General features: G+C 36.4%; 2 protein-coding genes across 2 annotated transcripts in view; both read right to left on the bottom strand.

Annotated features, from left to right (window-relative positions):
• LOC106061438 (uncharacterized) overlaps positions 1-2,653 on the bottom strand; it is a 34,907-nt gene extending 32,254 nt beyond the window's left edge. The window contains exon 1 of the mRNA XM_056042734.1: positions 2,416-2,653. Within this exon, the coding sequence (XP_055898709.1) occupies positions 2,416-2,427 (12 nt within the window). The 5' untranslated portion in view covers positions 2,428-2,653. The remainder of the gene's footprint in view (positions 1-2,415) is intronic.
• Positions 1-22,505, bottom strand: part of LOC129928423 (uncharacterized) — a 235,472-nt gene that overhangs the window by 7,620 nt on the left and 205,347 nt on the right. The window lies entirely within an intron of this gene.

The following is a 22,505-nucleotide window of genomic DNA, read 5'->3' as shown; positions in this document are numbered from 1 at the left end:
CTATCAAAAGATAAATATGTGAATATTGTAATAACAGTTAGGCTATATTGAGTTGTTCACATAAGAACTTTATTTTAAAGCTTATTAAGTTTATATGTTCTTATAAGGCTTGTCTTCGAGTCCGAAGATTAGTGAGGAATGCAGTTTTTCCCATGGTTGCGCATTCCTAGATGTGACCTACATATTTTGCCACATCCAGGGCAAGCATAACCACTGTCCGCAGGTGGTCCATTTAGTTTTTCTTTTCGCGTCTGCGTTTGTCCTCGGCAGCGGATATTCTTTTGGTCTCAAATGTGTATCCCGCGGCCTTCGGGAGTGAACTCCAACTGACTCGTTCTGAAGCCGCATGTAACCAGGTGCTCTCTTCTATGTCAGCTAAGCAAAGTTGACGCCTAAGCTGGACTTTGAAGCGTTTCCGTGGGGCGCCTCTGTTATGGCGGCCACCTTTTAGCTCACAAAAAAAAAAATAAGACTGTCTTTGGCATACGTTCGTCTCCCATACGGGATACGTGCCCTGCTCAGCGTAACTGACGGACCATAAGAAGTCCCTCTAAACTATCCTTACCGGTAAAAATATAAAACGCCTTTATTGGTTCAATTGTACTAGCTGTTTGTAAGCGACAAACCAACGACCAACTAACAAGGAGAGGGGGCGTCGAAAAAAAAAGTTTTATTTTTAGTTTAATTTATCTGAATATTAGTATAATTACATATTTAAAAATTAAAATATATTAAGTAGGAGATGTCATTTTATCTTCTAATAAGACCTTGTCAACTGAAGACTGCTGTTTGCGAGGCGCGTATGCACAATATGGGTCAAAGCGTTTTGAAGAAAACATTTTAAAACATCTCCGCTATTGAGATTCTTCTGCATTTTTTGTCTCAGAATAGTCGAATTTCTTCCGTATATTGCAATTTATTATAGTGACGACTTACGTGTGAAAAAAAATCCTCGATAGAGACGTCTTTACACGAAGAATATTTGTTTTTTTTTATTATGTGAATAGTGCGTTCTGAAAGAAAGCATATCGATAATAGCCTTTTAAAAAAATATCTCTTCTTACTAAGAGAAAAAGGTTAGAATACGCTTAGCGCCGAGTCATGCCCAGAATTAAACCACTTGCCGACTTGAGAGAAAACCTGCCGCATCTTCAATTCTATCTCCATTAAGAAATTTTTACAATGTGTGTAGGCAACATTATTTTGGAAAAAGTATTGCCCATAGGCCTATTATATGTTGCAAAGTATTTGTTTTATGTAAAAATTAAACTTAAAGTGTTTTATCTGATAAATTGTATAAAACCTTATGACTTAATTTTGCTATTACATAATTTCATAACATCGAACCGAGCCGAACCCGAACTTTAGACCTGACCGAACCGAACCGAACCCGAACTATACTCGTCATCGAACCGAACCGAACTCGAACTTAAATCTGACCGAACCGAACCCGAACTTTAAAAGTTGGGTTCGATTCCCATCTCTACTTTTTATAAGGCTCATATTAACTCTGTCTGTCTGACTGTCTGTCTGGTAACAAAAAAGTGTATACGTAATTTCTTCCACACCCATTTTCGGATCAAGTTTAAACTTTAAAAAAAAAATAAAAAAATTAACCAATAATTAGTCGATTAAATACTGGCAATTAATTATTTTGCTTGATACCAACAAGGAAAACTAATCTTTCAGTATTTACAGGTTTGGCTAAGTATGTAGGGTTTCGTCCCCTTAGATAATAGAACATTCTCTAATACTCATTCTCGTATCATTTCGCTTAATTTTCTCAATGAACCTCATTCACCAATCGTAAACAAACATTTAGTCACGTGATTCTCTATCTCTTCTATATAAATTACGATCTAATTTTTAATACACAATGGCTATCACGTGACAGTTGTTTTCGTTGTTTTATCAATATTATCACGTGACTAAATGTTGTTTGTTTACGATTGGTGAATGAGGTCCATTCCTCCTATAAGCTCACACTTCCTATATAGACAAAAATCAATGGGACGTGGTTGAAAGAGTGAAAGACTAAAAGGGTAAAAAGTCAAGTAAAATGTTGAATAATTTTAAGCTTATCTTCCGCACTTAACCCTTTAGGCGCGTGTGGTAGATTAGCCTCCAAACATTAGAATTGCAATTCCATTTTGTATGTACTCATTGTAAAACAGCTCAGCACTTTAAGGGTTAAAAAGCATGGCCTGATTGCTAGAATCTGATGGTATTCCCTAGAACCTTATTTTCCCTTATTTTTCAATGACAAAATACGGATGTTTAGTTGGTTGTATTATACAAACATAAATTAGAAAATAAATTTATCTTTTAATTACCTATTTTTACGTGAGAAAAAAAAGACACAAGAAAACAAAGGGAGAATACAATTAAAGACATGCTATAATAACCGTAGCTTACCGTGTAATCCATTTGTTCGTCTTGACTACAAATCTATGAACTAAGTCTTTCACTAGTCACTGTGACCAATGCTGGGTGACTGTTAGCTAAGCTTTCAGTCTGAAATAGAAAGACACTTTATATTCTGTTTGACTAGAATATATATATAAAAAAAAGCAACGAGGATCAGTCAAAGACTATACTATACTACGTGGAGACAGCAGAAGAAGAGGGGGAGACAAGAGGATGAGAAAGAGAGAGAGAGAGAGGGGGGGGGGGATAGAAAACGCGAGACTGCGTCAGAATATGGCATTGTCACGGATGCCAATCGCAGAGTTTTTTTTTTTTTTTTAACCCACCGTTTTTTTTAAGACAAATCCGATGAATCTGATTGGCTAGAGGGATAGTGCTTGAAAAGAAGGGACGCTACCCTAATCAGATCGGTCTCAAGACTTGTACTAGGTAGAAGAACTGTTGGAGAACTTTTAAAAGCAAATTGAAGTTAATGCATTGTGTAGAACTACATATATGTCAGGGCCGGTCTTAGGCACAGGCAAAATGGGCAACCGCTAGTGCCTCCGATTGGTGGGGGCCTCACGCAGGACACAATGAACATTTTTTTTTTTAGAAAAACCATTGCGAAACATGGATCAAGTCTCAAACCTAGCAGAACTCTATGTGATCTTTGTAGACAACCTAGCTCTATGTCTCTATAATATAGGGCCAACTCGAGAATATTAAGATATAGCTTCCTCGATAGACTATGTATGTTAGAAGACCATAGTTTCTTCCTTTTAGAGAAATGTTATTTCTAGTCTGGTGAATCATGAATCGTCCATGCTATCGAAGCTATATGAATTGAACTTTTTTGTTGGTTTAAGATACAGGAAGATTTTTAACTCAATGCGTATTTTTAGAGGCACCCGAAAGGGGAATAGACGCTTTCTTTTTGTGTCTGTCCGTCCGTTCGTCCGTCCCGTTTAGATCTCGTAAACTAGAAAAGATATTGAAAATTCGACACCATGATATTTTAGACCATTCCAAGTTCTGATGCATCGGCTACTAATTTCTTTTCTGAAACGGAAAAATTTAACTTTTAAAAATCAACTATGCCAGCAGTTCGTACATAAAAACATACCATTTTTACAACTAATCAATGTTAATAGTAAAAAACATGGAGGCTATTTAGTATTGAGAACATAAACATAAATAACTATAGACTGGCCGATTAAAGAGTTTTATGAAACGAAAAGTTGTGACTTGCAATTTTGTGTACTTTATTATACAGCATTTATCAAAAAAAAAAAAAGGTGCGGTGTACCCCCAGGGGTACGGGAATACTTTGGAGAGGGTATTCGTTGCACCTCATTAATTAAGCTATTTTTTTTACAAATACCTATTTATTATGTTCTGTTAATCAATATAGTCATTACAGATCATACATACCTGTGAGGTGCCATCGAGCTATTGGTCTAAACCTTTCGGAACCAAGAACGAGATGAGAGCCTTGACATCGCTGTAGTTGAAACACAGCAGTTCCCTCTTATCTTATCATATAATACAGACGTTACTTCGAAAAAGATAATTACATCCTACGCGTCATGCATTTAGTCATACATATTAACCAATGACCTAAATTCTGCCAAGTCACTGGTTTTCCTGGCTAGCTCAGGCAAGCCATTCCATGCTCTAATAGCGCTAGGGAAGAAGGATTATTTGTACTAATTTGTGGATGAGGAGTGTGCCTGTATCTTTGTCTTTCTGAGTATTTTATTAGGTTTTGTTTTTGTATTTGAAGATTATGGTTCAGTGTTTTATGTATAATTGCTACTTTACTATTAAGTCTTTTATCCTGAAGGCTTTTCAAAATTTAGTGATTTTACAAAAGGTGTTACTCTAGTTAAATGTGAATATTCGTTTGTTATGAATCTCACTGCTCTATTTTGTGTCTGTTCCAGTTTCTTAATGTTTTCTTGAGTTGAGGGGTCCCAAACAGAGGATGCATATTCTATTATTGGCCTAACCAAGGTTAAATAACATTTTAGTTTTATGTTCTCTCCATACAGACCTATGGTTTAACGGAATAGCCCATACAGTTTGGGTTCAGCAACCAAGCGAGGTCTGAAAGGGTATTGCGCTGTGAACTATAACCTGCCTAAACGTCATCAGCTCCTGATTTTCTCATGCATGACTTACAATGCTTTTTCCATGTTTGGGTCTATGCTTTAGCCAGCTGCAGGGTAGCGGAGTTGTGGATTCAAAGTCCTACGTGGCAATCAGCCAAGATAGAAGAGCCCATTCTGCCCGAGGCTTTATGTTGTAGGACCCGATATTCGCTTTCGCTCCTTGTTAGGTTAGTGTTGACAGTTAGGACTGACCAAAATTCTGAATGACACGGGAAGGTTTTGGACTGTTTGTTAAAAGCTATTTACAGTAATTTAACAATTTGAAAGTTTACATAGTAAAGAAATAAATACAAGTAGTAATAGTTAATGATATGGTTCGTCCATAGTGATACGTTGATGACCATGACCACCTTTGTCATCCGGAGGCTGAGAGCCCTGTACTGCTACCTCGAGCCTTCTTATGTGGCTGGTGACATCTATGTGAGCTTGAAGTATTCGGCTTCACAGTGGGCAGACTACTCCAACTAAAGCTTGTGTCGTTTGGCTTAATTTTCTTCCCAGTCTATATTTGTATATCGTTTCTTAAACATTACAGATGATCCGTCAAAGGGAAGATAATTACGTCCTGTGAGTTAATAGTGCCGTGCATGTTATTGATGTTAATTAGAAACTTAACCCCTGCTAAATCATGGAAAATGCAATACTTCTATGTATTTGTACTAGCATATGGAATAAAGAACATGACTATATCTTAGTGTCTTTCTGTGTATCTTATTAGGTTGTGTTTTTGTATTTAATTTGTATGTTAAAGTTAAATGTGTTACTTTTTTAGATCCTCCCGGGCCGTTCCCGCATTGGGCAGCAAGCTGTCTTCATAAAGATGTCATTGGCATCGTTTGCAGACTCTTCCCACCCGATGTTCTCTGAGGACCTCCACGAAAAAAGTGTTGCCAAGTTATATCAGGATGTCCCTAATTGTCCTTTTTTTCGCATATGCTACATTGATACCCTTGCGATGCTGGATTAATTCTGTCGGAGAACATATCCCGAAAACATCGTGCGTCGCTTGGAAACAACGTTTTCATATAGTTGAGTGCCCGTTTGGCATTACATCCCATTGTGTGTGTGTGTGTGTGTGTGTCCCAAACTCTGTAAGTATTAGTGAAATGGTAAATAGACTAACAAGCAATAGAAAAAAAAAAGAATACTTTTTAAAAGCCCAAGCTCATTTAAGGGGAATTAATCGCTAATTACTGCCATTTATCTGAAAGTTAAAGGGTTTAGATGCCTTTAGGCTAGATAAAACAAAATTAATTATTAAAGATTAACTAAATGATTAGCTAACTGGTTAGTGTTTCGATTGACTCGTGTATTGTTCTCAACAATGATTAATTATGCGAAATTTCAACTTAATCCGAGAATGGGAAGTGGGAGAAAAAAAACGTGTCAAAGCATATTAAGGGGACTGAATCCATATATATTTATCCACATCTCTCATTAAGTAGCATTTATTCACCTTAATTGGAAATCAAACAAAATAATTTAGCACCAACAATTAATTTATTAATTGTTTAATTTTATTTTATTGATTCATGTCTTGTCAGGTTCAATAAATAATTGTGCAAAGTTTTAACTTGATCCGAGAAAGGGAAATGGTAGAAAAACATGTTCAAACTTTTTACCACACAGACAGACAGACAGACAAACAGAGTGAGTTGATATAAGCTTTGTGAAAAATAAGTCTTTATTTCTTTTCAGCTACTGTTCTTAAATAAAAACAAAAGAAACCCTGCTGTTTTGACAGTCAACTTTGATAAAGGAAATCACAACATTGTTTTGTCTAGCCTGTTCTAAATAAGATTTTTATCTATTCATTTTATTGAGAATTATAGATATCTTTTATAGTCCTTCCGCCTTATTTCAACTGTTGAAAACGTCTAGAGGCCATTAATTTATACTCCTTCGGGGCGCTAGAGATATTCCACAATTGTGGTTTTTAACCCTGTGGTATTGTGATATTCAAGGATGTAGGTAATCAAAGATGCTGAACCAGTAAAGAAATAAACAAAAAATGAAATCAGAAATCAACAAGTCAGAGTGTTAAGAATCAAATAATCGGGAAAAATATAGTGAAAAAGTGAAGAAAAAAAATTGGTTTAATATTTATATACATGTACTTTATCTTGTATCTTTCGGGACCCTAGAGATGTTATAGACTTTAGAGACTTAGAGACACTAGAGTAGTTAGAGACATTAGAGATGTGAGAGACATTAGAGATGTGACAGACATTAGAGATGTGAGAGACATTAGAGGTGTGAGAGACATTAGAGGTGTGAGAGACATTAGAGGTGTGAGAGACATTAGAGATGTGAGAGACATTAGAGGTGTGAGAGACATTAGAGGTGTGAGAGACATTAGAGGTGTGAGAGACATTAGAGATGTGAGAGAGATTAGAGGTGTGAGAGACATTAGAGGTGTGAGAGACATTAGAGGTGTGAGAGACATTACAGGTGTGAGAGACATTAGAGGTGTGAGAGACATTAGAGGTGTGAGAGACATTAGAGGTGTGACAGACATTACAGATTTGAGAGAGATTAGAGATGTGAGAGACATTAGAGATGTGAGAGACATTAGAGTTGTGAGAGACATTAGAGATGTGAGAGACATTAGAGGTGTGAGAGACATTAGAGATGTGAGAGACATTAGAGATGTGAGAGACATAAGAGGTGTGAGAGACATTAGAGGTGTGAGAGACATTAGAGGTGTGAGAGACATTAGAGATGTGAAAGACGTTAGAGATGTGAAAGACGTTAGAGATGTGAGAGACATTAGAGATGTGAAAGACATTACAGATTTGAGAGAGATTAGAAATGTGAGAGACGTTAGAGATGTGAGAGAGATTAGTGATGTGAGAGACGTTAGAGATGTGAGAGAGATTAGAGATGTGAGAGACGTTAGAGATGTGATAGACATTAGAGATGTGAGAGAGATTAGAGATGTGAGAGACATTAGAGATGTGAGAGACGTTAGAGATGTGAGAGAGATTAGAGATGTAGAGACGTTAGAGATGTGAGAGCGTTAGAGATGTGAGAGAGATTAGAGATGTGAGAGACATTAGAGATGTGAGAGACGTTAGAGATGTGAGAGAGATTAGAGATGTGAGAGACGTTAGAGATGTGAGAGCGTTAGAGATGTGAGAGAGATTAGAGATGTGAGAGACATTAGAGATGTGAGAGACGTTAGAGATGTGAGAGAGATTAGAGATGTGAGAGACGTTAGAAATGTGAGAGCGTTAGAGATGTGAGAGAGATTAGAGATGTGAGAGACATTAGAGATGTGAGAGACGTTAGAGATGTGAGAGACATTAGAGATGTGAGAGACGTTAGAGATGTGAGAGAGATTAGAGATGTAAGAGACGTTAGAGATGTGAGAGCGTTAGAGATGTGAGAGAGATTAGAGATGTGAGAGACATTAGAGATGTGAGAGACGTTAGAGATGTGAGAGAGATTAGAGATGTGAGAGACGTTAGAGATGTTAGAGAGATTAGAGATGTGACAGACGTTAGAGATGTGACAGACGTTAGAGATATGAGAGACAAAAGTCACGCACGAAATCTCAGCTCTTCTTCATTACGAGGATGGAAATATGCAGCAGACGGGATCGCCAATGACGGGATCAAGGGCAGGAGTAATGTAATGCCGCTTTACATATCAACATTTGGAAACATCAACATATCAATCTTGTGAAATATTAACATATCAACATTAGGAAATATCAACATTGTTAAACATCTACATTGGGAAACATCAACATATCAACATTGGGAAATATCAACATATCAACATTGTTAAACATCCACATATCAACATTGGGAAACATCAACATATCATCATTGTTAAATATCTACATATCAACATTGGAAAACATCAACATATCAACATTGGGAAATATGAACAAATCAACATTGGGAAATATCAACATATCAACATTGGAAAACATCAACATATCAACATTGGGAAATTTCAATATTGGGAAACATCAACATATTGTTACGAATCTCACTATCCAGGCTCTCTGCAAACTGCACCATACACCACCAACTTAAAGAACTTGACAAGTCAGGGCTCCAAAATAACGTAAAGGTTTAATGTCCATAAATAACAGCCAATACTGTACAATTGGCAGCACGTAGAACAGTACAAATAGCTCTGCGATAACAAATATCTCTCCGATAACACCGTTCCGCCGTATCAAGTCTTTTGCACTGGCCTCTCCGTCTCGTTCCGGGCTTGCACTGGGTTCAACAGTTCAGGACTGACTTCACACACTAGGCTCGTTGTGTCGGACTCGATCACAGACCAAGATCAAGACGCCGTTCGTCTCAACTGTACTTGATAGTACTCCGCACTGAACCGTCGTAATGCTCCGTACAGAACCACACCGCTGAACTGTGCTGTAGTCGACCGTGTTCTGAACTCCTGTCGTGAACCCGCTTTCTCAACCGTCTTGACTGCGTCACCTCCGCTCTTATATAGGGTCCCTACTGGCCTTCTCGAACCGGACAGAACGCCGCTCGACGTTTCTAGGTGGTCAGATGACTACAACTCTCGTGACGCCCCTGAGCTCTGTTCACGTCGGCGATCCTTCCCGAACTCTCTTGTTGACATTCGTCTCGGCCGATCGTCGTAACTCGTCACGGTTGACCGCTCGTCTAGCGCTGGCCTGGGGCGATTTGCGTCGGCTGACTACACACACACCACTACCCCTCTCTGTGCCACCACCAAGTTTATAACAATATCAACATTGGGAAATATGAACGTATCAACATTGGGAAATATCAACATAGTAACATTGGGAAATTTCAATATTGGGAAACATCAACATATCAACATTGGGAAATATCAACATATCAACATTGGGAAATATCAACATATCAACGTTGGGAAAAACATTCTCATCAGCATGAGTCTAAATGCATGTTTATTGAGTACACACTTTAGTTAAACCGCGGAGCCATTCTCTAAGCTTGTGTATATTTTTAAAAGTCCTTGGTGTGTGTGTACTCTAAAAGCTTGAAAAATACACACTGACTTTACGAGCATAGGTCTACAAGTAGTATTCTACAATATAAGAATGTACCTACCCATCACCACTTCTCCCGCTTGTAGTGAACGAAAATTTGACCTGCTATTATTTAACTTGCGCCTAGAACAATAAAGCCATTTTTTACGATCGAAACCAAAACATCCAGCACGACAGCTGGCGGGATTTAAACTCAGAAACATTATGATGAAAGTCCGAAGAGCATACCATAAGGCCAGGTAGCTATTTGTGGTGGCATCGCTCTGAGTGTGATCGTGACGTGCCAGTTGTTCCTTCATGACCAGGTATTGCCAATAATTTACAAACTGTACTTTTAATTAATTTTCGAAATCTTTAATTTCTCCATAAATCAATTTCTAGCTCAAAAAAGAATGTTTTGAAACTTCTTAAAACGAATGTCAAAATCATTTTGTGTTTAATTATATAACTACATATCAGTGCCAGATTTAATTGATTTGAATTGTTAACAATTTATTAGTATACGATTATTGTTTGTGTGAAACAATTTTATACTCTTTATTTTTTTTTAAAAAGCTAATGGGAGCCAAAAAAGGTAAATTTATTTTCATTAATTAGGCCGTCACACTTTGGCTAAAATACAATCTCACATAATAGCTCAGTTTATAACAAATACATGCTTCCTAAATACAAGTTAATTTTAAATGCATACAAAATAAAAAAAAATAATAAGATTGCACTTTATCACTAAAGCGTGAACTATTAAACTATGTTGTGCATGTTTAGAGATGTAATTGAAAGGCGTAATAACATTTAAATGCATTTCTTTATTGACAAAACACACGCGGATGATGCTTTGTGTTTATAAGTAGAGCCATCAATCCTCTATATAATTAATATGCATTTCTTGTTTTGTTATAGTTTTGGATTTGTGGTCTAGGAAACAATGAAATTATTTTCAATATACATGTGTGTGAAATATTATGTTTTACCGTCCGGCTATGCTTGTGATTTTATCCTGATTATTGCTCTTTTTAGTTCATCTTCTCTCTCTCTTTCTCTCTCGTTTCGCTCTTTTCGTAATTCTCTCTCTCTCTTTTAATTATTGTTTTTCGTTTTTTTTCTTCTTTTTTTTTCTTCAGCCCATCTCTTCTGATTTCTTTTATGTCCCTTTTTCTCTTTTCTAATATCTTTTTTTATTCTGGTTTCCATTTTCCTTTCTTTTATTTTTATCCCTTTCTATTTTATTCTTTTTTACTCACTCATTCGTTCTCTCTCTCTCTCTCTCTCTCTCTCTCTCATTCTCAACGGAACGAACCTATAGCATTTAATAACAAAATTTATAAGTCAAATGCTCCCTACATGGGACACATCGAGTCTGCATTTCGAAACAACATTCCAACTTGGCCAGTTACTTGGTGTTATGAAAAGTCGAATAGAGTTTCATTAAAAATGTTAATCACGATATTCTTTTCTTTGTTTATATTTCCATTATTGTATCTTTGAGAAATAAAAAATACAGTAATAAAGAAAAGGAAGAGGAAGTTATATGGAAAAATGCTGTGGTTATATAATGATTCCTAAAAAAACAAACATAAGAAAATAAAAGTAATAAGGTTTGGAGACATTTGAAAATAGTTTGATATAATAAAGAAATGTCAAGGACGCTGAATTTCTCAAGCGTAGCAGTTGATCTCTGGAGCATTTCTGATCTATCCTCGCAGGTTCGTTGGCCATTGAATTTATTTATTCCATTGCCCATGCAGGCTAGGGTACGCGGTGCTTTTCTTCCAGAGAAGAGGCCCATGTTTTTTCGCTGTCCACAGCTTTTTTGGTCACCATGTCTCTGCATATATTATTATTGTTTGTACTAGAGCTAACATTAAATAACTCCTCCATATTAATGATATAGCGCTACAAAACAAAAGATCTTAAACATTTCATTCTGTAATGTTAGAATTGAACTATATTTAAAATAAATAGCCCAACATTTCTTTATAGGTGTGTGCGTGCGAGGTGCTGATGTAAAGGGTAACGTGTGGTTTTAGTTGTGTGAATTGAATAGACCGTTAATATTTTCTTGAGTAGAGGGGTCCCAAACAGAGGATGCATATTCTATCATTGGCCTAACTTGGCCAATAACGACTTGTTCAATAACATTTTAGTTTTATGTTCTTATTTCTTTTTTATAGAAATTTCTTTTAATAAACCCAAATGCTTTGTTTGATTTTGTTAATAGTTTGCTTTATATTGAGACATTACTAATTAAGGGGAGATAAACCTTATATAGAGAATAAGATCGTTGACTAATAATTTGAAACTATAACTATAAAACCTTCCATTTTTATAAACACTTATCTAGCTCAGTGGCTAGCTTGTCGGTCTTCAATCAGGATTGAGGCATAATGCTTTGTTTGATTTTGTTAATAGTTTGCTTTATATTGAGACAGTACTAATTAAGGGGAGATAAGCCTTATATAGTGAATAAGATCGCCGACTAATAATTTGAAATTATAGATAGCTATTAAACCTTCTATTTTCATAAACACTTATCTAGCTCAGTGGCTAGCATGTCGGTCTTCCATCAGGGTTGAGCTCTCGAGTTCGTATTCAGGTCGAACTTTGAAAAAAAAAAAAGTCTTTTCACTAGCCAGCACTGAAACCTTCTCCCAGATACTCCCTCCCCCCTCCTCAACTGGTCCACACAAGTGATCGGGCCATAGCGCAGTGAGAAAGCTAAAAGCATGAAATTGGGCTAAAGAAAAACAACTTTTAAAAAAATATTTCCAATCGCACAGATTTATTATTGTTAGTCTAGGTCTATTTAAAATTAATTACATGACGGATTTAAAATAATTGACATTAATTGCACTTGATATAAGCTTTGTTTTTGAAAACGTTTTTTAAAAAATATTTTAACTTGTTATTTCTTGTTGTAAAGACAAAGACCTTTATAACATTCTTACTTAATACTTACTGTTTGTAATACAGACCAATAAAATCAAAGCGCCTGACTTTAAAAAAAAAACAAAGAAGAATCGTAAGTTTATACAAACTGCTATAATTATCGTATTTATTTTTATGTATAAATCCTATCTTAGTTTTTATTCTATTAGAAATTACATCACCACAAAAAAAAAATAATAAATTGAATCTTTTTTTAGATCAAAAAAAGTTCATATCATTGGGTGGGACCTGTGACAAAATGATGAAAACATATTTTATTCATTTAATCGCTAATGATATGATTATATAAAACATGGGTAAAAGAAGAAGCCTATTGGATCTTAATGTCCAAACAGCAGAGGATATCGTGAATTTTAAATACATAAAAAAATAAGATTGCACTTTATCACCAGAACATGAACTATTAAAATATGTTGTGCATGTTTACAGATGTAATTGAAAGGCTTAATGAACATTAAAATGCATTTCTTTATTGACAAAACACATGCAGGTGATACATTGCACTTATGGAGTAGAGCCATCAATTCTGTATATAATTAATATGTTGAAGTTGGCCGCATGACACCCTCGTTAACCGTGGGCCACAGAAATAGATTATCTTTACATCATTTTCCCCAGAGTTCAAGGTCTGAAAGGGGAACTTTTTTTTCTTATCTCAGTTCGGGATCTTCGGGCGCCTCTGACTTCACCCAGCTCGAATTGGTAACTGACATTAGTTGGGGAAAATAAAGGCGGTTTGTCGTTGTGCTGGCCACATGACACCCTCGTTAACCGTAGGCCACAGAATCAGATGACCTTTACATCATCTGCCCTATAGACCACAAGGTCTGAAAGGGGGACGTCACTAGCAATATCATCACGAATAGCTAGGTCTCCATTGTGTATATAGTTTGCGATCTTGAACTGGTTTCGTCTAAACTCTTTCTAGTGGTGGAAACACTAAGCTTCTAAGGTCTGAAAGGGGAACTTTAATACATAACACAGTTCTATAGATTGAGTATAAATTATCTTGAAAGAGTTTGAGAGAATGTAAAATAGGTCGATATCAATTTATGGCATTTGACAACAAAATTCGAAATTTAGTATTTCCTTTTTCAATAAATTTTAAATGAAATTTAAAAGCAAAATTATTTTTTTTAAACCTCATTTAGTTTCTTTTTTTTTTTTTTTTTCACGTTTTGATGAAAAACTCAGGAAACTTAGAAACAGATGTATTTCTAATATTTCCATCAGCTCCCCTTGTTTCTTCCGCCAGGGCGCCGCTCCATCTTTAAGTCTCGGTTCTGTCAACTAGAAAATGAAATATGTTGTGGGCTTGAGTCATGGTGGTCTCGTGTTTCCAGCGCCATCCATCTACCAGTGAGAGATTGTGGCGTCACACACACGAGGCTGCATCCCGTTCATAGTACTCGATACACCGTGAAACTACTATCTATCAGAGTTAGTCTGGTTTCAAGAAATGTCTTCTCTTCTATCGGTCATCTAGTGTGATTGTAGGGATGGACACGTCAACAGAAAACTGTTGCATTGATACAATTAACTATTCACATTATGTAAGTCATAGTGATGGCGCCCGCGATGTTATCTTATCTTTTCTTATCTTATTTTATATAATACAGTCGTTACTTCAAAAAAGAAGATGATTACGTCCTAAGCGTCAAGCATTCAGTCATGCATATTAAACAATGGCCTAAATTCTGTCAAGTCACTGGTTTTCCAGGCTAGCTCAGACAACCCATTCCATGCTCTAATAATACTAGGGGAAAAGGAGCATTTGTACAAATTTGTCCTAGCATATGGGATGAGGAATGTGCCTTTATCTTTGTGTCTTTCTAAGTATTTTATTAATTATTAAGTTTTGTTTTGTATTTGAAGAGTATGGTTGTGTTTTATGTATAACTGCTACTTTACTTTGAAGTCTTCTATCCTGAAGGCTTTCTAAATTTAGTGATTTTACTAAAGGTGTTACTCTGGTTAAGTGTTAATATTCGTTTGATACGAATCTCACTGCTCTATTTTGTGTGTTACAGTTTCTTAATGTTTTTGGTCGGTCCTTAACTTTTAGAAACAGATTGCTATTAGAAAACTAAACCGATACAGGCGTATACACATTTTAATTACAGAGCATGAACTAGCTTGACAAACTTGTCGAAAAAAAAACAAACTAATATATAAACATAGACAACTTCAGCTTGAGATGACATATAGATCTAATCTAATACCAACAAAAGAAACTGATATTCAAACAAAATCTTACTATAAAACACGTCCGTACACTGTGGCATCCTAGAGTCGTCTCTTGTTCTTAACATACACTATGACAAAATCGCATTATCTTGCGTCATTCTAAAAGACTAACAATTAATGCTCCCTTTCTTCAACACCCAGGATACAAACACTCCATAACATGTAGGTAAAGAATGGGTGTACAGTATTTCACGTGAAAACTGAGAAACAGTTTGCAACTATAGGAGTAGCATTTTTTTTACAAAGATTATTTCAACTCACTCTGTCTGTCTGTCTGGCCAAAACTTTGTATACGTTATTTCTCTCACACTCACTCTCGGATCAAGCTGAAAATTTTCCACAATTTTTCTTGTTGTTTTTAAAGTACTTTTAAAATGTTTTTCTTAAGTTAGAGTGGTCAAAGATTGGAGAAAGGGGTGGGGAAGGAAACAAAAAGTAGGAAAAAAATATTACCGCCCCTGTGTGTAGACTTGAAAAAGCTCTAGTACAGCGGTTCTCAACCCTTTAAGCTCGGCGACCCCTTTTTACAATGCCCCACTCTGCCGCGACCCCCCCCCCCCCCCATCCCTTTGCTCACAAACACAGCAATAGAAGAATAGACAAAACAATCCATTTTTTCGATGGTCATTGGCGACCCCTGGCAAATCGTCAATCGACCCCCAAGGGGATCGCTCTAGTAGGTTGTTAGGTCAGATAATTTAGGATTTTTATTTTCGGGCCGTCTTTATTAGAGTAGACACGTATGGTGGTGGTCCAGTGGTGGTCCATTGTTGTTCCAGTGGATGCCCAGTGGTGGTCCGGTGGTGGTCCAGTGGTGGTCCATTGTTGTTCCATTGGAGGCCCAGTGGTGGTCCAGTGGTGGTCCATTGTTGTTCCAGTGGATGCCCAGTGGTGGTCCAGTGGTGGTCCAGTGGTGGTCCATTGTTGTTCCAGTTCAGGCCCAGTGATGGTCCGGTGGTGGTCCAGTGGTGGTCCATTGTTGTTCCAGTGGAGGCTCAGTGGTGGTCCGGTGGTGGTCCAGTGTGAGACGCTATTAATATGTCGGTGTACGTGTTTGATTGTTACTTGAATGAGTGCTAAAGAACACAAAGTATTACACTGTATTTAAAGATTTGTTTCTTTGCTAAGACTAAACGCAAAGCGCAAATTAAAACTTTATGACCATATTACAAGGTGCTCAGGGCTAGCAAACATCTTCCTTCATGAAGGAGGCAGACAGAGATGGGAGGACAGTATCAAAGAATGGACGGGCATTGAAATAGATTCAGTCTAAGGCAAAAGACAGAGAGGAATGGAGAAACACGGTCGACAGATGTGTTGCCCCAAAAGTTCATCAGACTAGGGGGAAAGTAAAGATAAACTTAAGGCGAAGGGTCTTTTTTTTTAGTCAGAATTAGACATTGGAGCTTAGCTTCGGGTTCGAATCCTGGGATTTTTTATTTTCGGGATCTTTCGGGCGTCCACCCAACTCTAATGGATACCTGACATTAGTTGGGGAAAAGTAAATGTGGTTGGTCGTTGCGTTGGCCACATGACACCCTCGTTAATCGTGGGCCACAGAAACATATGACCTTTACATCATCTACCCTATAGACCATACGGTCTGAAAGGGGAAACTTTACTTAGATATTGGAGACAAAGTGCTATGACATAAAGTTTGAAGAATTGTATGTGCGATGGGTGGCTGAGTAAAAAAAGGGAGTTCAAGTTCGAATCCCGACTCCAGCAGAGCTAGAATGCCAAAAATCAGCAGGGAAACTTTCTCCCAGATACCCCCACTTCTCCCAGATACCCCCACTTCTCCCAGATACCCCCACTTCTCCCAGATACCCCCACTTCTCCAACTGGTTCACAAAGGAGCGAACTGAGTATGCAACAAGCAGTAAAGATAAGCTATACAAAAGCAATTTAAAAACACTTTATAAAAAAAACCCAGCTTATATTAAGTGTATCAATTGGTTTGTATCCGTCATTTCATTTAATTTGTAATAAGCCTCTGACGACAATCTATAAAGGGGACTAATTCAGTTTTTACCACCACTCCAGTTTGAGATATCAAACAAAGTAATTTCTTATCAAAAGTTGATTAACTGATTGTTTATTTTTATTATTATTTTTTTAAATTGATTATTGTGTTGTCAGGTAAAAGACATAACTGCAAAATTTCAGCTTGATTCGAGATTGGGGTGTCTGAGAAAAATCTCCCAAACTGTAAGTGACTTATACAATAACAATAACAAACATCTTTTATAATTATAGTGAATAATATTGTATAATTTCAATGTATCCATATCAAATTTTTTCATCGATCATCGTAACGGATATAAAGGTTGTCAACACAATAAAATGACATTTTTTTTTGGTAACGCCACAAAATAGTCCAGTTGGTAAAAATGACGCGTGTAGCTGTCAGTTCTCAAAAAGCCTCTCACTTAGTGTCATTTAATGACCGTTATATTTGCCCAGACAATTGAGGATGTCACAGGCTAAGTGTATCACTTGAAGACACTGACTAAAAGTTACTCAGTCCAAACTTCGATTTTAGACATCGCTGACGTTTTAAAGATCGAACAGATACACATTCTGTTTACGTGAGAACTGACAGGAGCGTGGGTGTGAGTTGAGAATCGTGATGCAGACCTCCATGAAAAGCCGGAAGCCACAGAGTGCAGCTAATCTTGTTAAAGTAATAATATATATATCTATATTTTTATCTATATCTATTAGGCCTATATCTATATCTATTATATCTATATCTATCTATCTATCTATCTATCTATCTATCTATCTATCTATCTTTCTATCTATCTATCTATCTATCTATCTATCTATCTATCTATCTATCTATCTATCTATCTATCTATCTAATAATATTATCTTTGAGTCCAAAGATTAAGGACAAATACAGCATCTCACGTGGCTACGCAGACTTAGCTTTTATTTACATAGTTAGCCACCACTTCACTGTGTGTGTATGTGTGTGTGTGTGAGTGTCTGTGTGTGTGAGCGTTAGACTAGGGTCTACCAAAGTGCCAATGTGTGACAAGAGATGATTAAATTATATAGGGCCCAAAGTAACGGACCCTCCAGATAATGCAGCTTCACAGAAAGTAACAGGTAAAATTTGTATTGGAATGTTCTCGTGTTACGTATATTGTACGTTATACGGAGTTTTATTAATTTATTAACGTAGTAGAATATCGTTATTTTTTGAAAAGGATTTTTTTTTCTGAAAGATGTAATTTTATACGAAGTAAGAAATAATTGAAATCAAGGGAAAAAAAGAGGAAGATAAAGAAAAAGTAATAGAGAAAGCAGAGAAAGAGAGAGAAAGAGGAAGAGAGAGAGCAAATGCGTAAGAGTCTTTGTGATGAAGAGCGAGAGAGAGAGAGAGAGAGAGCGAGTGAGAGACAGTGAGAAAGAGTGAAATTAAGAAAGATGTAGAAAGAGAGTAAGCTATAATTAATAAGAGAGAGAGACAGGCAGAATGATCTAAGGAAAGAAATGTGAGAGCTATAGGAAGTGAGAGATGGTAAGAGAGAGGGTTATCAAGGAAGCGACTGAGAGCTGGAAATCTAGGCAGAATGATTAAGTGAGATTAAAAATCTATTTACATGCATTAGAAAAAAAAACTAAATATATAATATATCGTTATAATATAATATATCCCTTCTAACCAATTCATCAAAGAGTTATCTTTCTTTCTCCTGTACACAGAGACCTTAATAAGCTAATGGATCCACAAGAAGACCATTCCAACAGTTCAATTATCAAAATGATTACAGTTTCAACTCTTTAAATCTGCTATTTACTTTTCATCTAGATCTTTCTATTGGACGCCATAATAGACTCCTACGTAAAACAATGTATTATGTAATATTATTAACATAAGTAGATCCTGGCACAAAGCGACTGTATGCGTCAGACGTGACCAATAGGAGGAGCAAAGAATTTAGAGCAGACATTTAATAGGACATAGACAACTACAAAATATCAAGGACGCTAAATTGAACTTTGCTACAATTCTAACTATATTGATTACTCGTCTCTTGTGTTTGCCTATTGTGTTTAAAATTTCCGGCTTTTTCTTTGTTTACTAATTTTAATACTTCAAATATTTTGGTTGAAATACAAACGCTTCCTTAAATTATAGCTTCTATATAACGCTACTTTCATGCTTATAGCATGCTCAGAGCGCTGTGGTCCAATCTCATTTTTGGACTGGTGGGAGGAAGGGGGTATCTGGGAAAAGGTTTTCCGTGCTGCCTTTAGGCGCTCAGTAAACACAATTCTCCTCGAGTCGGGTGTCGAAGATCGAGCCCTCTTCATAGGTAGCCAGGCCAAGCCAAGGTCAAGCGTACTTAGCCTCTCGACAACGCTTCCCTTAACATTAAAACATCAAAAAACTTGAAGTTTAATTGCATAATGAGTACTTTGAATTAAGCCCATGATAGTAACCTATCATAGTTCTACATGAGTTTGTATTCAACTATTCCGCTAAATGTTCCTATGCATCCCGAGATGAAGAGAAAATGTAAATTTTCAGACCAAAGGAAGACTAATCATCTATGTTTTGGTGAAAAGCACTTTGATTAATTATATCCTTCTTTGCAAGGCTTTGTCCTCCTTTTTTTGTCCTCCTTTGCAAGGCTTTGTCCTCCTTTGTTCCCTCCTTTGTAAGTCTGTTCTACTTTTTGTCCTCCTTTGCAATTTTTATCCTCCTTATGGTGCGTAGGTGTCTGGCAACCCTATGTCATCCATAGAAACATGAGTTTTACACCCTCTGTCCCAAGGACCTGCAAGGTCTTAGGCCGTTTGCACACTACATGACTTTGACCGAAAAAAAATCAGACGAAACCCAGAAGACTAACCGCTCGATAAAACCATCAGTAATCAAACTTGTTTCTTTTAGTAATTTATTTCTAGCTAGGATTTAATGTTGCCCATCAAAAATATATACCGACTTAAAAAAAGAATTACATATAAACAAGTAAAAAAGACATTTCCTCCTTCAGAAAGATATTAACTTTCTATCAATGATAGATCAAAAAGAAACTTTTCTTAGAACCGTAAAAAGACAGTTGCTTAGAATGATCTCTACATAAGACGGTGCGCAAAATGTACTTGAACGTCTATTTGCTTATTTAACTCTTTAGTGAGTGTCATCGGGAATTTCCGCAAACGTAAGTTCAAGATATAGATCTTCTAGAATAGTGTAGAGCTAGAACACCAGAAAAAATATAGAGCTTAAGTTTATTATAATTGCGTACGATTTTTATGAATTTAGCGTTTTAAAAAGCGGATCTCCTATAATATAAATTAATATCGACGATGTATTGGGCAAATAAGGTAAAGGTCATCTTTTTCTATGTCCGACGGTTAACGAGGGTGTCATGTGACCAGCCAACACAACGACCAACCGATTTTACCTTCCTCAACTAATATCAGGTACCCATAGGAGTTATGTGGATTCTAGGGCGCCCTTACATTTCCGTAATTCAAAATGCCAGTCTTCATTGAGATTCGAAACTGAGATCTTTCGTTCATAAGTTAAGTGCTCTACCACTCAGCTAAAGAAAGGAAGAGAATGGAGAAAAAGACATGGAGAAAAAGTAAAGTAGATCATATCATGTCTAAAATGTAAGTGGGAATGTCGGATAAAGATTGAAAGAGAATGGTAGAGAAGGATGGAGTACCTACAATAAAAACTGGAGAATATCCACCTAATCTTATGTTATTTGTATCCAAGCCAATTTCACTAATCTGTAATTTGTATCCAAGTTAATTTCACTATCTTCTGTTATTCGTGTCTAAGCTAATTTCACTAATCTTCTGTATCCAAGCTAATTTCATTTATTTTCTGTATCCAAGCAAATTTCACTAATCTTCTGTATCCAAGCTAATTTCACTAATGTTTCTGTATCCAAGCTAACTTCACTAATCTTCTGTATCCAAGCTAATTTTACTAATCTTCTGTATCCAAGCTAATTTCACTAATCTTCTGTATCCAAGCTAATTTCACTAATCTTCTGTATCCAAGCTAATTTCATTTATCTTCTGTATCCAAGCAAATTTCACTAATCTTCTGTATCCAAGCTAATTTCATTTATCTTCTGTATCCAAGCAAATTTCACTAATCTTCTGTATCCAAGCTAATTTCATTTATCTTCTGTATCCAAGCTAATTTCATTTATCTTCTGTATCCAAGCAAATTTCACTAATCTTCTGTATCCAAGCTAATTTTACTAATCTTCTGTATCCAAGCTAATTTCACTAATCTTCTGTATCCAAGCTAATTTCATTTATCTTCTGTATCCAAGCTAATTTTACTAATCTTCTGTATCCAAGCTAATTTCACTAATCTTCTGTATCCAAGCTAATTTCATTTATCTTCTGTATCCAAGCTAATTTTACTAATCTTCTGTATCCAAGCTAATTTCACTAATCTTCTGTATCCAAGCTAATTTTACTAATCTTCTGTATCCAAGCTAATTTCACTAATCTTGTTATTTGTATTCAAGCTAATTTCAATACTCTTGTTATTTTTAGATCAAAGTTCATATTTCTGGTAAGCTAATTTAATAAAGCAAATGTCGCGGGTTTGATCCCCATAGTGTCTGTTTTTTATAATTTGCCTTTCATCGACAAATAAAATATGTTGACATTATTTCAACATTAAGTAGGAACTGATTATCTTGATTGCTTTAAAATATAGTCAATTACTCTGAATATCTTGAGACGTCTTTATTGCCATTCATTTCCCAACAGATTTTCTAGTTTTCTATGAGTTGGATGTCTTTTATTGCTTTTGAGACTCCTTGTAAAAGATAAGAGAATTATCTCCGGGTCTTCCAGTGTAATTGAGTTGGTCTATGCTTAGGGGCGATCACTCTCTTCAAACGGAGGTCCAGAACGGAAGCTGCTTTAAGTCGCACAACATGGTAAGAGCAATCATCGGATTGGTTGGGATCATACAGACGCCATCGACTTCCGATAACAGCAAGGGGGGAGGGGATTTTTTTTTTTTTAAGAAACTTGTGATCTCGACTCTAATTGAACTACATGGCGCCATTTTGTTTTTGTTCACCTGTTAAAGATATCTATAATAATCTCGACTGTAGAAAGAATTTGTCAGAAAAATATTTAGGTCATTTGGACAGCTTAAGACGTCACCTGATAAGCCAGCGTAAGGGACGACTATTAGGTTATTGAAAAAAAAAGGACGTCTCACACGAAGAGTTTAGTCTCTTGGATTATTACGTAATGTATGTGCGTGTTTGTTTCTGGTGTAACCATGAGATAAGTTGGGCGGATAGTTTGGTTGTGTAGGCTGAATAATTAGTAAAGGTGGGCGGATAGTTTGTTTGTGTAGGCTGAATAATTAGTAAAGGTGGGCGGATAGTTTGGCTGTATAGGCTGAATAATTAGTAAAGGTGGGCGGATAGTTTGGTTGTGTAGGCTGAATAATTAGTAAAGGTGGGCGGATAGTTTGGTTGTATAGGCTGAATAATCAGTAAAAGTGGGCGGATAGTTTGGTTGTGTAGGCTGAATAATCAGTAAAAGTGGGCGGATAGTTTGGTTGTATAGGCTGAATAATCAGTAAAAGTGGGCGGATAGTTTGGTTGTATAGGCTGAATAGTTTCTGATGAAACGAGTCTGTCATAGTTCAAGTTGATAAATAAGAGCGTCAGCAAAGAGAACAAGTGAGA

Source organism: Biomphalaria glabrata, chromosome 9, assembly GCF_947242115.1.
Source record: "Biomphalaria glabrata chromosome 9, xgBioGlab47.1, whole genome shotgun sequence".
NCBI lineage: Eukaryota > Metazoa > Mollusca > Gastropoda > Planorbidae > Biomphalaria > Biomphalaria glabrata.
This window is presented reverse-complemented; position numbering and strand designations above follow the sequence as displayed.